The sequence below is a fragment of the Sphaeramia orbicularis genome, chromosome 18 (genome assembly GCF_902148855.1).
Source record: "Sphaeramia orbicularis chromosome 18, fSphaOr1.1, whole genome shotgun sequence".
NCBI lineage: Eukaryota > Metazoa > Chordata > Actinopteri > Kurtiformes > Apogonidae > Sphaeramia > Sphaeramia orbicularis.
This window is the reverse complement of record NC_043974.1, coordinates 27413253-27425784: the sequence shown is the minus strand read 5'-3', so window position 1 is coordinate 27425784 and position 12532 is coordinate 27413253. Positions and strand designations below refer to the sequence as shown.

The window sequence follows — 12532 nt, the reverse complement described above, 5'->3', positions numbered from 1 at the left end:
GACATGATCAGTAAATAAAATATCAGAAAATACCTGACTTTCACTTAAAAACACGAAATACAGGAAAAAAATATTATAATAAATAGTGATAAATCGCTTAAAAAAAGGTGAAATCTAGAGAAAAATTTATTTGGGAACTGCCATACGAGTACCACTGGGTCTTTATGGGTTAATATGAATGAAAGTGTTGCCAGTTACAAGTATTTCATAGAGCTGGTGTCTGTTGACCCAGCATTTTGTCCAAATCTGAGGCTGACTTTAGCTGACATTTGATGCTTCTCATACAGGTATCGTTGTTACAAACCATTCCACTCGCTCAGAATTTGCTACAATATTTGGTTGTTAAAGTGTGACATCTTGTCTTTCTTCTGGGTACAATCCTGTTCATTCCTGTGTATTCTGTCTGCTGTATGATTTGGTGCTATATAAATAAAATTTAATTTGATAAATTTGATTTGCAATACTGTGTCCATAAAACACATCCTGTTGCTATCCTACCACTTCACATATGATGAGAAGAAGCAGATAAGGTGGTTAAAATAAAAAGTAAAGCAAAATAAAATGTTAACAAAATTTAAAATACAATAACAAAAATAGCTCACAAGAGTTTAATTTCAGAGCTGATATCCATCCATTTTCCATCGGGTTTTTTTGATAACCCAAATCACATCAGTTCATACATCAATAGCTATGGCATTGTACTGGCAAAAACACTGCTTTTAGGCATTCCATGTTTTCTTTTCTGTCTGTTTTAGTCACATGATACACACAGGAGTTTGTACTTGATTGCATAACCCTTGTTTTTGATGACTTTTGATGGTCTAATAATTTTTTCCACATCTGTAGCTGGCCATTGGGATCAAACCAGTTCATGCTGGTCTTTTATCAATCCAAGTCTCTCACGCATAAAACTCAGAGTTGCTGAAATTTGACATTTTTGATGAAAATTTTTAAAGCACAAATTGCATCAAAACAGTTGGATTGAAAAACACGTAGTGATTAAATATTTCCTTCCTGAAGTCACAGTACCATCACTGGACTGAACAGTAGAGCAGCTGTTGTAGAGGGGAGTCCGATTAAAAAAGGTTTCCCTTGTCTATTTAACTCTATTTCAGTACTGGGGGGTCAGGGATGACTATGTGGGCTAGTAATGGGAGGTGAATTTCAGTCATCACAAAGAAGACTTCAGAGGGAGGATGACTGGAACTTTCAGCCTGGTGTCAGAGGGCACCCAGACGATGAGGCAGCGCGTCTGTGAGCCGTCTTTTGTAGAAGATTTGCCACCCGGCTCAGAGGAGGCCAAGCTGCAGGGGCCAGGGGGAAAGGAGCATCGAGGGGGGGCCAACAGCAGTGATTTTACCGCTCTGCTGGGGGTCATGAGGCAGTGGAACAGGGGATAATGATATAAAATTACTTACATGGAGGTTGAAAGAACCTCCATGGACATACAGAATATTGCTACTCGCTGCCTCGGACCTTCAGTGTCAGTGGTAGATAATGAAAAGCATAAATGCAGCGTATCCAACAGTAAAAGTATTCAGCTGGAAACTTGACATTCACCCACTAACAGCTTATTCCACCATTTTACAGCATATTCTTACTAATAAGAAATGGCAATCTAATTTGTTTATAACATGGAGGATCTTGATTTGGCGTAGGACGTGCTTTCCAGAGGAATCATACAGGTTGCGTTGTTGACTAAGTAAATAAATAATATAGCTGTCCAGTCTTTCATACTCCACCGAATATTTATTTACATGGAGTAGGTACCTCTGTAAATACTATAGATGTAGTATGAAAATTGGATTCCAAACCCCAAATGGTTCTTTTCAACAGGAAGTGGCTCAGTCAAAAAAGTTTCTGCAGACTAAAATTTCATCCACACTTTCCCACTTGGACCAGTGGATGCTCAGACTGCATACTGAGGCGCCTATTTTCTCCCCAATATAACACTAGTCTGTCTATTTTGCTACCAGGAGTAAAGTACCAGATTTTTCCTAAATCATATAGGTTGACTTAAGAGCTACAAATCTGAACTTCTCCAGTGTTTTGAGTAATGCACAAATTACTATATAGTCCAGGGGTGTCCAGTCTTGGTCCTTGAGGGCCGGTATCCTGCATGTTTTAGATGTATCCCTCTTCCAACACGCCTGATTCACATGATAAGCCTATCATCAACCTCTGCAGAAGCCTGATAATGACCATCAGGTGTACTGGAACAGGGATACATCTAAAACATGCAGGATACCAGCCTTCGAGGACCAGGATTGGACATCCCTGATATAGTCACATCAGTTTTTTAGTTCCACAAATTCTAATTCTCAGATGGTTTTCAATACCTGAAAGAAAAATGTTTGATGCAGTCCAAAGCCATGCAAAGATGAGAATCTGCATTGGAGCCCAGACTGGAAAACTCATCGGTGATCCCTTATTCCCCTCAAAGTTCAGCTTTTCAGTCCACTGCTGGGGGTTAATTTGTGCAAGTGGTGCTAAATTTTCTGGTCAACCATAAGAGCCTGAAATCATGATCAGCATATTAAAAAATATGAAATGAACCCAAGCATGATGGTGATTATATTCACTTGATATAATCATCATCATGATTATTTTACTTCTATTAAACTACCACAGTCCTTAAGTGCATGAGCAAGTGTCAGAAACATTCTTGAACAATTTAAAGCCAAGCTGAAGGGTTCTGATACTTTGGTTTATTCTTTATTGGCTATGTTTGTCCTTATAAGTAAATTTAACCGATGTAGCACATATTATCTTCATACTGGGATTGAAAATGTTGTCTTTCTTACTTTCATCTCTCATCACACACAGTGGGGGAAATAATTATTTGATCCCCTGCTGATTTTGTATGTTTACCCCCTCATATTATTGACTGTGGTCCTAACTGCCTTGACATCATTTACAAGCTCCTCAAGTATAGTTCTGGGCTGATCCCTCACCTTTCTTATCATCATCCTTAACCCATGAGACAAAATCTTGCAAGGAGCTCCAGAGTGAGGGCAGTTGATGGTTATTTTGTATTTCTTCCATTTTCTAACAGTCGCACCAACAGTGGTCCCTTTCTCACCAGACTTCTTACTAATAGTCTTGCAGCCCATTCCAGCCTTGTGCAGGTCTACAGTCTTGTCTTGGTGGGGTAGCCGTGGCCTAGATGGTCGGCTTGTGACTGATGGGTCACTGGTTTGATTCCCTGTACTGGCGGAGAGTTGTTGGCTGATGTGCCCTTGAGCAAGGCACTTAACCCCCGATTTGCTCCCTGGGCGCCTGATATGGTGAGCCCACCGCTCCTAGTACGCAGCGTGTGTGATGCATGCATACATGATCTAGTGATGGGTTAAAGGCAGAGGACAAATTTCAGTGAGGTGCATGTTTACGTGTGTGAACCTACTGACAAAATAAAGATTCTTCTTCTTCTTGTCTCTGATATCCTTTGGCAGTTCTTTCGTCTTGCCCATGGTGGTGGAGAGGTTTGAATCTCCACCTGGTCTTTTATAATTATAACGAGTTGAGATTCTGAGAACTTTAAGTGACAGCACTAATTTGTGTGCCCCACAGACACTTAACTGTCTGTGGGGGTCAGAATTGTTACAGGTTGGTAGGGGATCAAATAATTATTTCCAACCATCAAATGCAAATCAATTTATAATCTTTATATTATGTGTTTTTTTCAGGATTTTTTGTTGATATTCTGTCACACAAAATACACCTACGATAAAAATTACACACCGTTCATTCTTTGTAAGAGGTTTATGTATATACAGCAGCAAAGAAAAACATTTCTCTTCTTTTATTTCTTTTTTTGCAGTTGTAGGTCTTCCGTCAGCAGTTTTACAGTCAACTCTTGGGAAATACTTTTTCACATCCTGTTCTATTGAAAGGTGGTATTTTACAGAGCATTGCATCATGGGCCACTGAGGTGCCTCTCAATCAAAACAATAGAAGACAATGTCAACTGCTGCACATTGAAGATCCACTGCCTCATACCCATCATAGTAAAAAAGCTCAAATACTGTGTATATGTATTTCACTCAAGGTCACTCAATAAAACCACTTTCAGTTTATTCATTTTTGTAAAGAATACTTAACATTATGTCACTTCATACTAGTAAAACACCAACATGTAATATCAAATGATAATGTTATCTTAACTCTTTAAAACCTGACGTGCCATCGCTGACACCCTGCACATATGCAGGTTGGATGGCTGTAACTCTTCCACTGTTTGTGCAATTGGAAAAATTCCAGTGGATTCTGAAACGTGAGATGTTGTGCTTTATTGGATTGTTACGGTAATTTCACTCACACCTGTTCTAGAAGCTGGAAAAGAAGCCATTTTAGCAGTTTTATAACATGCAGTAAATTGTAAATAATTGCTAGATTTTGAAGGATCTGGAAAAAAAAAGTGCTGTGGAAAAATGGGTAAACGGACTCACTCACAGCATATTTTCTAATCTTTTTATAGTTCAAATAAGAAAAAAAGTCCTGGAGGACCATTTCAGGGTTTGTTTAAAGGGTTACCATACGATATATATTCTATGACATGATTAAATATACACTCAAATTTTTTGCAAATTCATCCGGTGGGCCAGATTGGACCTTTTGCGGGGCCAGTTTTGGCTCGCAAGCCATATGTTTGACACCCCTGACATGATAAATTACAAGTGTGATATGATCTTTTGTCCACATTCCCCACCATACCTAAAAGCACCAAACCACACTGGAATTTCTTCACTTTTAACACTCTGAATCCCATCGTCCGACCTAATGCTTTCATGATGCAATAAATTCTACTGAGGAAACGAATATCTCTCTCAAACACAGCCTTGTTTAGACCGGGCCAAATAAAAAGAGGACACAACTCTTTTGTTTAGCTGTGAAGTGCACTGTTATGTTGTGGTCATGGAAACCTCTTCATCCAAATCCAACTTGTAATTGTAGAAGCATCCAGAACAGGGTTTCCAAGCTTCCTACATTATTCCACACAAAATGACGCTGGTGGATCATTGCCAGGAAATGTTCAAGGACACATAAGACGAATCATTAGACACAAGCATTTCCAATCTCCTCTACTTCTTTAGCCCCGTCAGTCCTCTCCCGGCCTCAGGTAGCTGAAGCTCCAGATGAGCGCTGTTGTGGCATCGCTCATATAAAGATCCTGCCTCGTCCTCATTCACAGCGTCCCCTCAGGTTAATGCTTAGTAAAAGGAGAAATGTGTGCCACCCTTTCAAACCTCGCACTCATTACAAATGCTTTCAGCTGACATGCCTCATCATCTCCCATAAAAAAAAAAAACAAAAAAACTGCTGTGTCAAAGGCATAAAGAGACCATCTGTGCTATTTGCAGCATCCTGCCCTTTAGAATAAACCTTGTGTGAGAATTGAAAATTATAGGGCAAATGTTCCACCTCTAATGATCCATCTTCATAAATCACATCATGGTAATTTTAATTTATTGGGACTGATATTACTTGTGCTGAATGAGTCAGGTGTCGTTTGAATAAAAAGATGTGCGTAATTTATCATTCACAGTTACATAGCACTGTTGAATACTTAATTCTAATTGGTCAATGACAGCAATCACTGGTAAAGAAGACTGATGTGATGAATTATAAACCCTTGCTAAACATAGTGACATTTTGTGGAAGCAATAAAGGTTCTTTTGAAGGTTCTACGTGTAAGACATGTGCCTGCATGTGTGCTTAAGTGAAGATACTGGTTGTTCTGAACCGGTCCCACCTTATGACCCAGATTTTCCAATGTCTATCAAGTCACCACCCACTTTTACAGAACTCCAATCAATCAGTTATTTTTTTTTTTATGATGCCAAATTATAGATGGGTGCTTCTATGAAACTTTCCTAAAAACAGGACATGGGGGCTAAAAATTCAAACCAGATGTAGACTAATGTTATGAAGCAAGTTTGGAAGGACTTTGGGTCTCTTTTAAAAATGAATACTTACTGAAAAAAACAGAAACTATTTTTTAGATTAAACATTATATTTAATACAAAAATCTGCATGTAACACGGTCAAAAGGACATGAACATTACGCGCTACTATATATATATATTTTTAAAATATCTCTATTCTCTCACAGGTACATTTGGGGAATTGAACTAATTATGCAAGGCCGCTGTTGCAAAATCATTCGCGATTTATATGCATTTAACTGGGCAGGTTCCACGTGTAACGCAAGTGGACACGATGGGTTACACACAAAACCTGGAATGAGACTGCTGATTCATGAAAAACCCACATGTCTGGATTAGAAAAACCATTAGGATCTAATTTCTTCTAAACTGCCCCTCTTCAGATCCATTTATTTTATTGTATTTCTCTGCAGAATTTATTTTGTTCTACTACATGAATGTCATTGTCTGTACTGTATCCCTAATGGTACAATAAATCAATAAATAAGGAATATGACATGCTTTTTAGTTTTTATTCTTATAGACCCTATCAAAAGAGAAATTCAGGTTCTCAGGAAAATCACCGATTATCAATTAATCGTTAATCAATCAATAAGGTCAACCAACTAATGATTAATGGATTAATCAATAATTTGCATACCTAATCGGCCTCTCATTTTACTCCCAAACAACAATACAAACATAACTTGAGTAACAATCCATCTATCGCTACTCACCTACTGCACACCTTTCAAATCATTGTATTTAAAGCAACAAATTTTCTTTTTTTAAACACATAAGTCCACCACACACCACCTAACAAGGCTGACTGTACATTGTTGAAGCTGTAGAAGTATAAGAAATTGACAGTGAGCATAACGAGTCCTGTAAGATGAAATAACTGCTATTATCCTGATGTAAGCAACTGAGACGATACTTAGGTTAGAAATGGAGATTCCCTGCACGATACAGACTTCATCTAAGCACATGCAAATCTCCTATACTGAATCTTTCAATCAATATTTTTTTATTGTCAAATGATTCATTTCTTTAGGAAGTAGTCATTTAATATGTAAAAGTAATAAAGATCATATTTTTTTCTGCTTTACTTGTGTATTCTATTGCTTTTATCTCTTCACACTTTTCTTTTCTGCTAGTGTTTTTTCAAGAGTGTTTTTATATGCAACTGAACTATTGTGACCAAGTAATTTCCCTTGTGGATCAATAAAGTTTGTCTAAGTCTAAATCTAAGACAGTCATTACCACAAAATAAACCCAGACTGATCCACCCTTACAGCTTCAGTCTAGCGCTTTTTTTTTTTTTTTTTTACACCACTGGGTGAAACTTCTATAACTACTTTTTAGTGTATTCTAATTCAAGATGTCAGAGAGGAAACAAGAGGTCTGTGTCTAAAATCTACATCGTGACGGGAGGTTTTGGCTGCTCGTAAGTATTTTCATTAAATATGTGATTGACAGCTGTAACCAATCACTGTTCGGATCCAGCCAGACGTGACTCCACTGCTCTACAGTGGCTCAACACAGAAGCTCGGAAAAGCAGCTTCACTTTTCCATATCGGCATCAGGTCATCTAAATTCATATGAAGTCCTTTGAGTTTTTACAGAGAGGAGAGAGCTGCGAAAGGAAAGTGGTTATTTTTATAATTCTTGAATTTCTTTTCCTCCTGATTTCAGCTTCTGCAGCTTTAAGTACAGTACGCCTCACCCTGTAAAGCCTGAACCATTAAATCACTGACAGAAAATTCCACTTCTTTCTAACCGGAACCTTTATTGGTCCTTCTGAACAACCAAAAGCAAATATTTTTCTTATATCAATTTCCATGTATGAGTTTCAATTTTGTATCATATTTGATACATCAGGTCTCATTGCTCAAATATTATTATTTTTGAACAAACAAAAACATAATATAACACAAACATGTCTAACAAATGTAATTCCTTTTCAAAACTGGCAAAGTTCTGCCTCCTTCCTCATTAATGACAGTCTTGTAGTGTCACTAGAAAGGCCTCAGGTGAACGAATTCCTCCCCCCTGGAAGATTATCCATCTATTGCATGTATCCAATTGTATACACCAGGTTTTTAAAAAAAACAAAAACAAAAAAAAAACATAACACTGATCATGTAGAAGTTTTCAAAACTCATGTTTCAAATATGATACGTTTGGCGTTATAGGGTTAAGATGCTCACAGATGCTCCTTAGAGCTACCGAACAGCATCAAAAGTCATATATGCCAATTTGCAATCGACTGCAAGCCTTCATCGACTGCATCTTTTAACTTCAGTTGCTCACAGCCTAATCTGACTGACTTAACCAAAAGCAGCTGGCCACTGTGGCTACCTGGAAGTCTGCTTAGCTTTACCTAGCACCCAGTAATTACACAGCCATTAGGGCACCTCCCAGCACCAAACCACACAGTGGGCTTAATTCAAAAGCTGTCAGTGATTAATTACAAGTTATCCAGTGAGTTGAGGATATCTGAGGTGATTGGCACAAATGTAACTGTATCAGGCCACTGGGATTACACACTTTGTGAGGCGGAAAAGGAGGGGGTGGAACCCAGCTTGGCCACAAGTAGCAGAAAAGGAGTGATTGGGTTAAGAATGTTAGTTTTATTTCTGGTGAAGTGAATCAAATGTGGCACATAGATATTACTTCTTTCTTCTTGGAGTTGTATTTTGAAATGTAAGAGGAACAGCCAGTTGATGACCTGCTGCCTTTTTGCCCCCCAACACCCAGCATTGGGTGTTTGGTGGGGGGAAAACAATGCTGCTGTTTCTTGGGAGCACTTGGCCACTGTTTAGCTGCCAGGTTTTTTGAAGCGTTTACTTCAAGAAATGCTGCCGAGTGAGAAAAGGGGATGCAGGGGAAGGGAGGGGTGGGAGTGGGAGTGTGTGTGTGTGTGTGGGGCGGGGGGGGTGAGTTGAGGCATATGGGTGAGTAAACAGGGAAAGAGCAAAGCACCAGTGCTTGCTGACTGCACATTTTATTATAGTCCCATTAAACAACAGGCCCCTTATGGAATGCAGATCCCAGGGGCAAAGAAGGTGCACGAAAAAATGAAAAAGAAAACAGCGTGCCAATGCTGAAACAATTACTCAACAGACTCATCTCCTCACGGTGTGGCACACTGAATGGGTGTGACATTTCCACACCAAGTTACTTTGAGAGGTTTTGTTTTCCTCAGATGTAAAACCATTTAGCACCACTTTACATAATAAAAACGCAGATAATATGTTCATCGTTTGTGTTTGGAGTTTTCTGATGATCAGCTGTACTACAGTTCGATCTGATTGGTTTATTTCTCCAAAGTCCAGACACTGAAAGTAAACAAACAGCAGGGGCAGGTGTCAGTGCAGTTATCGCTAAATAAATGCAGTACAGTGTTCAAAAAGCAAAACAAAACAAAATTTGCATAAAGGTAAAGGGGTGTGTGAAGTCCAAATAATTTACAATTCATGTTAAATGGAAATCGCAATGAGGGGTCCCTGTATAATTCAGGTTTTAGCACCTTTAGACACTCAGACGCTCACGAATAATAAGCACGTACTGATAAGAATATGGGATCAGTGTAAGAATGACAAGATGAACTACAACGTGATATCATGAATTGTGTAAATATACATATACACGCCACTTTTTAATTGACATGTTATCTGTAAGCATCATTAGCTTTCCGTGTGTATGTTCACGCCACGTCAAATACCACGCAATTAGCAGTTAGGGTTCTGTTTAGGGGTGAAAGATATGTAAACCGGAGATCTTGGCGTAAACTGACACGAAATCAAACTGCGTTGAATAATACACGAAAGGATGAAAATGCGTACGTACTCTGCATAAATCTAAATCTTAGCAAGTGTATTTTTCTCATCTCTCATCACACTTAAAATAAGACATAATCACCTGAAAAGTAACTTTTCAATGAGATATAGGAACTTTTTTTTAGACAATAGATTTTGAAAATCTTATTTCAAGAAACCTTACCAAGATAATTTTCACTTGTTCCATTTTTGCTTAATTCAATATTTTTTTGCTTAATTCAAGTAAAAAAAAAAATCTGCCAATGGAACAAGTGAAAATTTTCTTGGTAAGATTTCTTGAAATAACATTTTCAAGCTCTACTGTCTGCAAACAAGTTCTTATATCTCACTGAAAAGTTACTCTTTAGGTGATTATGTCTTATTTTAAGTGTGATGAGATATTTTGACTAGAAATGAGAAAAATACACTTGCTAAGATTTTAATTTTTGTAGTGTATAGCATGCTAATTGCAATAAGAACTGGCGTGACATAAGGATATCCTCAGTATGCATTAAATATATTAAAGGACACAAAGTTCATAGCAGACTATCTTTGATAAAGAAGGCGCTGATACAGAAGCAACCTATAAAATATCCTGAAGCTACGGACCATTGCACTGTCTATGCAGTCACTCCATCTTCTTTGACAGCAATAAAGTGAAGACTGTGAAAAGCACATTACGGTCCTCCCTTAAAAGAAAAAAAAAAAAAGACCACATCTGAGCCATGGGCTGTCTCCTAGACAGAAGGGAGGATAAATATTGAGTGAACCCATTCAGCATTCATACAGAGTGAAGACATTGCGCCTGAAAAAGCACGCCAGAGCCTAACAAAGTCTGGGAGAAGTTGCATGGGTTATGCATGCACATTACACTTAAATCCACTGCAGATTCTTCAAAGCATCCAACTAATATATACGTTTTGTATATAGTAGTGCAAAATATATAGAACATGAATTAATGTAATCAAATTTGAGGGCCTGACTTGTTGCCAGTCTGAGACATCAAGCTCGGTGCCGCCTTGGTTTTAGCGTTGCTGCGCTTCATTTGAAGTGAAATGTTTTCTTTGTTTTATTTCTGCCCTTAACAGAAATGTGGTGGGAGAAAATAAATAGCAGACATATGATAGGGATTTAGAACAGAGAGAGGCATGATTGTGAGAGTCTCATTATGGTTAATACTTCCAGTACTTCTGGCTCATTAATTCAGGCATTCCCATTCACTAGATGAGTCATTCACAATTGATAAACCACTTGTGAAAACTTCAAAATTTGAGTCAATAAAGAGGTTTTCTTTCACTTAATTGTGATTATGACCATAAAATATGCCACTAAATGACAAGCCTTAGAAACAACATCCTACTTTACTGCTTTTGTCTATCAAGAATAACATTTCCTGAGGTCAGAGGTCAATTATAACAAAGCAGTAACCCTAGCATAGACAGATCCAGCTCAGTGCTCAAGGACACATGATTCCTGCAGCACAGATGCTCACTGACACCTGGATCATCCATTGAAACATCCGACCACAAGGCTCTTCTGCACTTTGTCACCGCTACAGCTTTTCCTGTAAAGGTCAGCTCCACCATGTTCACACTTACTGGATCACATTCCCATATGGAGCCGAGGAGATCCTTTTTCATCAAACTTTCAAAAGTTGTGAAAACATGTCAGTTTCCTGTAGCAGGTAGTCTGCCTCTGCAGCTACACAGCCAGAAGTGGATCAGAAACAAGCATGAGGTTCACATGTGGCTCTGGAAAAGCACTGGGAGATGTTGCTGCTGGGTAGAGTGGTGTTTATACTAAGGAAAAGTGAAGTAGTACACCAAGTTCTAAAATCAAGAACCCTTTCAATCCAAACTGGCTTTGATATTCTGCAAAGTGACCAAGCAGCATCTGTATTAAAAATCAGTTTCTAGGAAAATCCTTTAAAAAAAAGGCCGTTTTAAAATTTATACATGTGGGTTTCATGTGACACAAATATCAATATCATCATCTGAGCCACCTGAATGGAAATTAAGGGTTTTTACAGCTATAAATAAAATGGAATGCATTTCTTCAAACAGATATTCGACAAATACAATCTTGAATATCGTACTTTCAGTCAGAAATAAATAAGGTGCATTTACAGATGGAATTACACTGAAATCCCTGTAACCTTCTGGGAAAGAATCTCCCACTATTACACTAACCTTCATCCCAAAATGATCAGAATGCTGACCAACACTAAAGGAATAAATGTTTCCATCTACTGGTGGAATAAGTGAATTTCAAGTATCTTTTTTTTTTTTTTTTTTTTTCCCAAAATGGACAAGTGAGCAGGCAACATCCCTGGTCAAACAACCTCTCAGCACCTCTATGTATAGACCTGTGTTAAATGCCTTTCTTTCAGTTAAGTGTAATGGTCCATCAGCTGTCTGCATCCTTCACAGGAGACCTCCACAACTATCAACACCATCCAGGCAAACTGTTACATGTCATCGGTTTCAATGAAATAAAACTCAAGACCTCTGCAGATTGCTCCAAATACAGTCTAATATTCTGTGCCTCACACACACATACAGACAACCACATGCCCAGAATGCATTGGGAAAGTAGTTTGGATTTACCTGGAGGACAGTTGCATTCAGGTGATGTTTGTCTGGCAGTCCGAATCTTCACATAATTCTCATAGGAGCGCTAAAATATTAAAATAATCCAATTTTCATTCATTTGGACATGAAGCTTTAAAATTAAATAAACTATTGTGACCAGTTTTTACTTGGAAAATAAGTGAAGTACAGAAAAAGA

The 12532-nt window shown here is 38.2% G+C and overlaps 1 protein-coding gene across 1 annotated transcript in view; it reads right to left on the bottom strand.

Moving 5' to 3' along the window:
* col25a1 (collagen type XXV alpha 1 chain) overlaps nucleotides 1-12532 on the bottom strand; it is a 215690-nt gene that overhangs the window by 202375 nt on the left and 783 nt on the right. The window contains exon 2 of the mRNA XM_030162535.1: nucleotides 12352-12421. Coding sequence (XP_030018395.1) covers nucleotides 12352-12421 — 70 coding nt within the window. The remainder of the gene's footprint in view (nucleotides 1-12351; nucleotides 12422-12532) is intronic.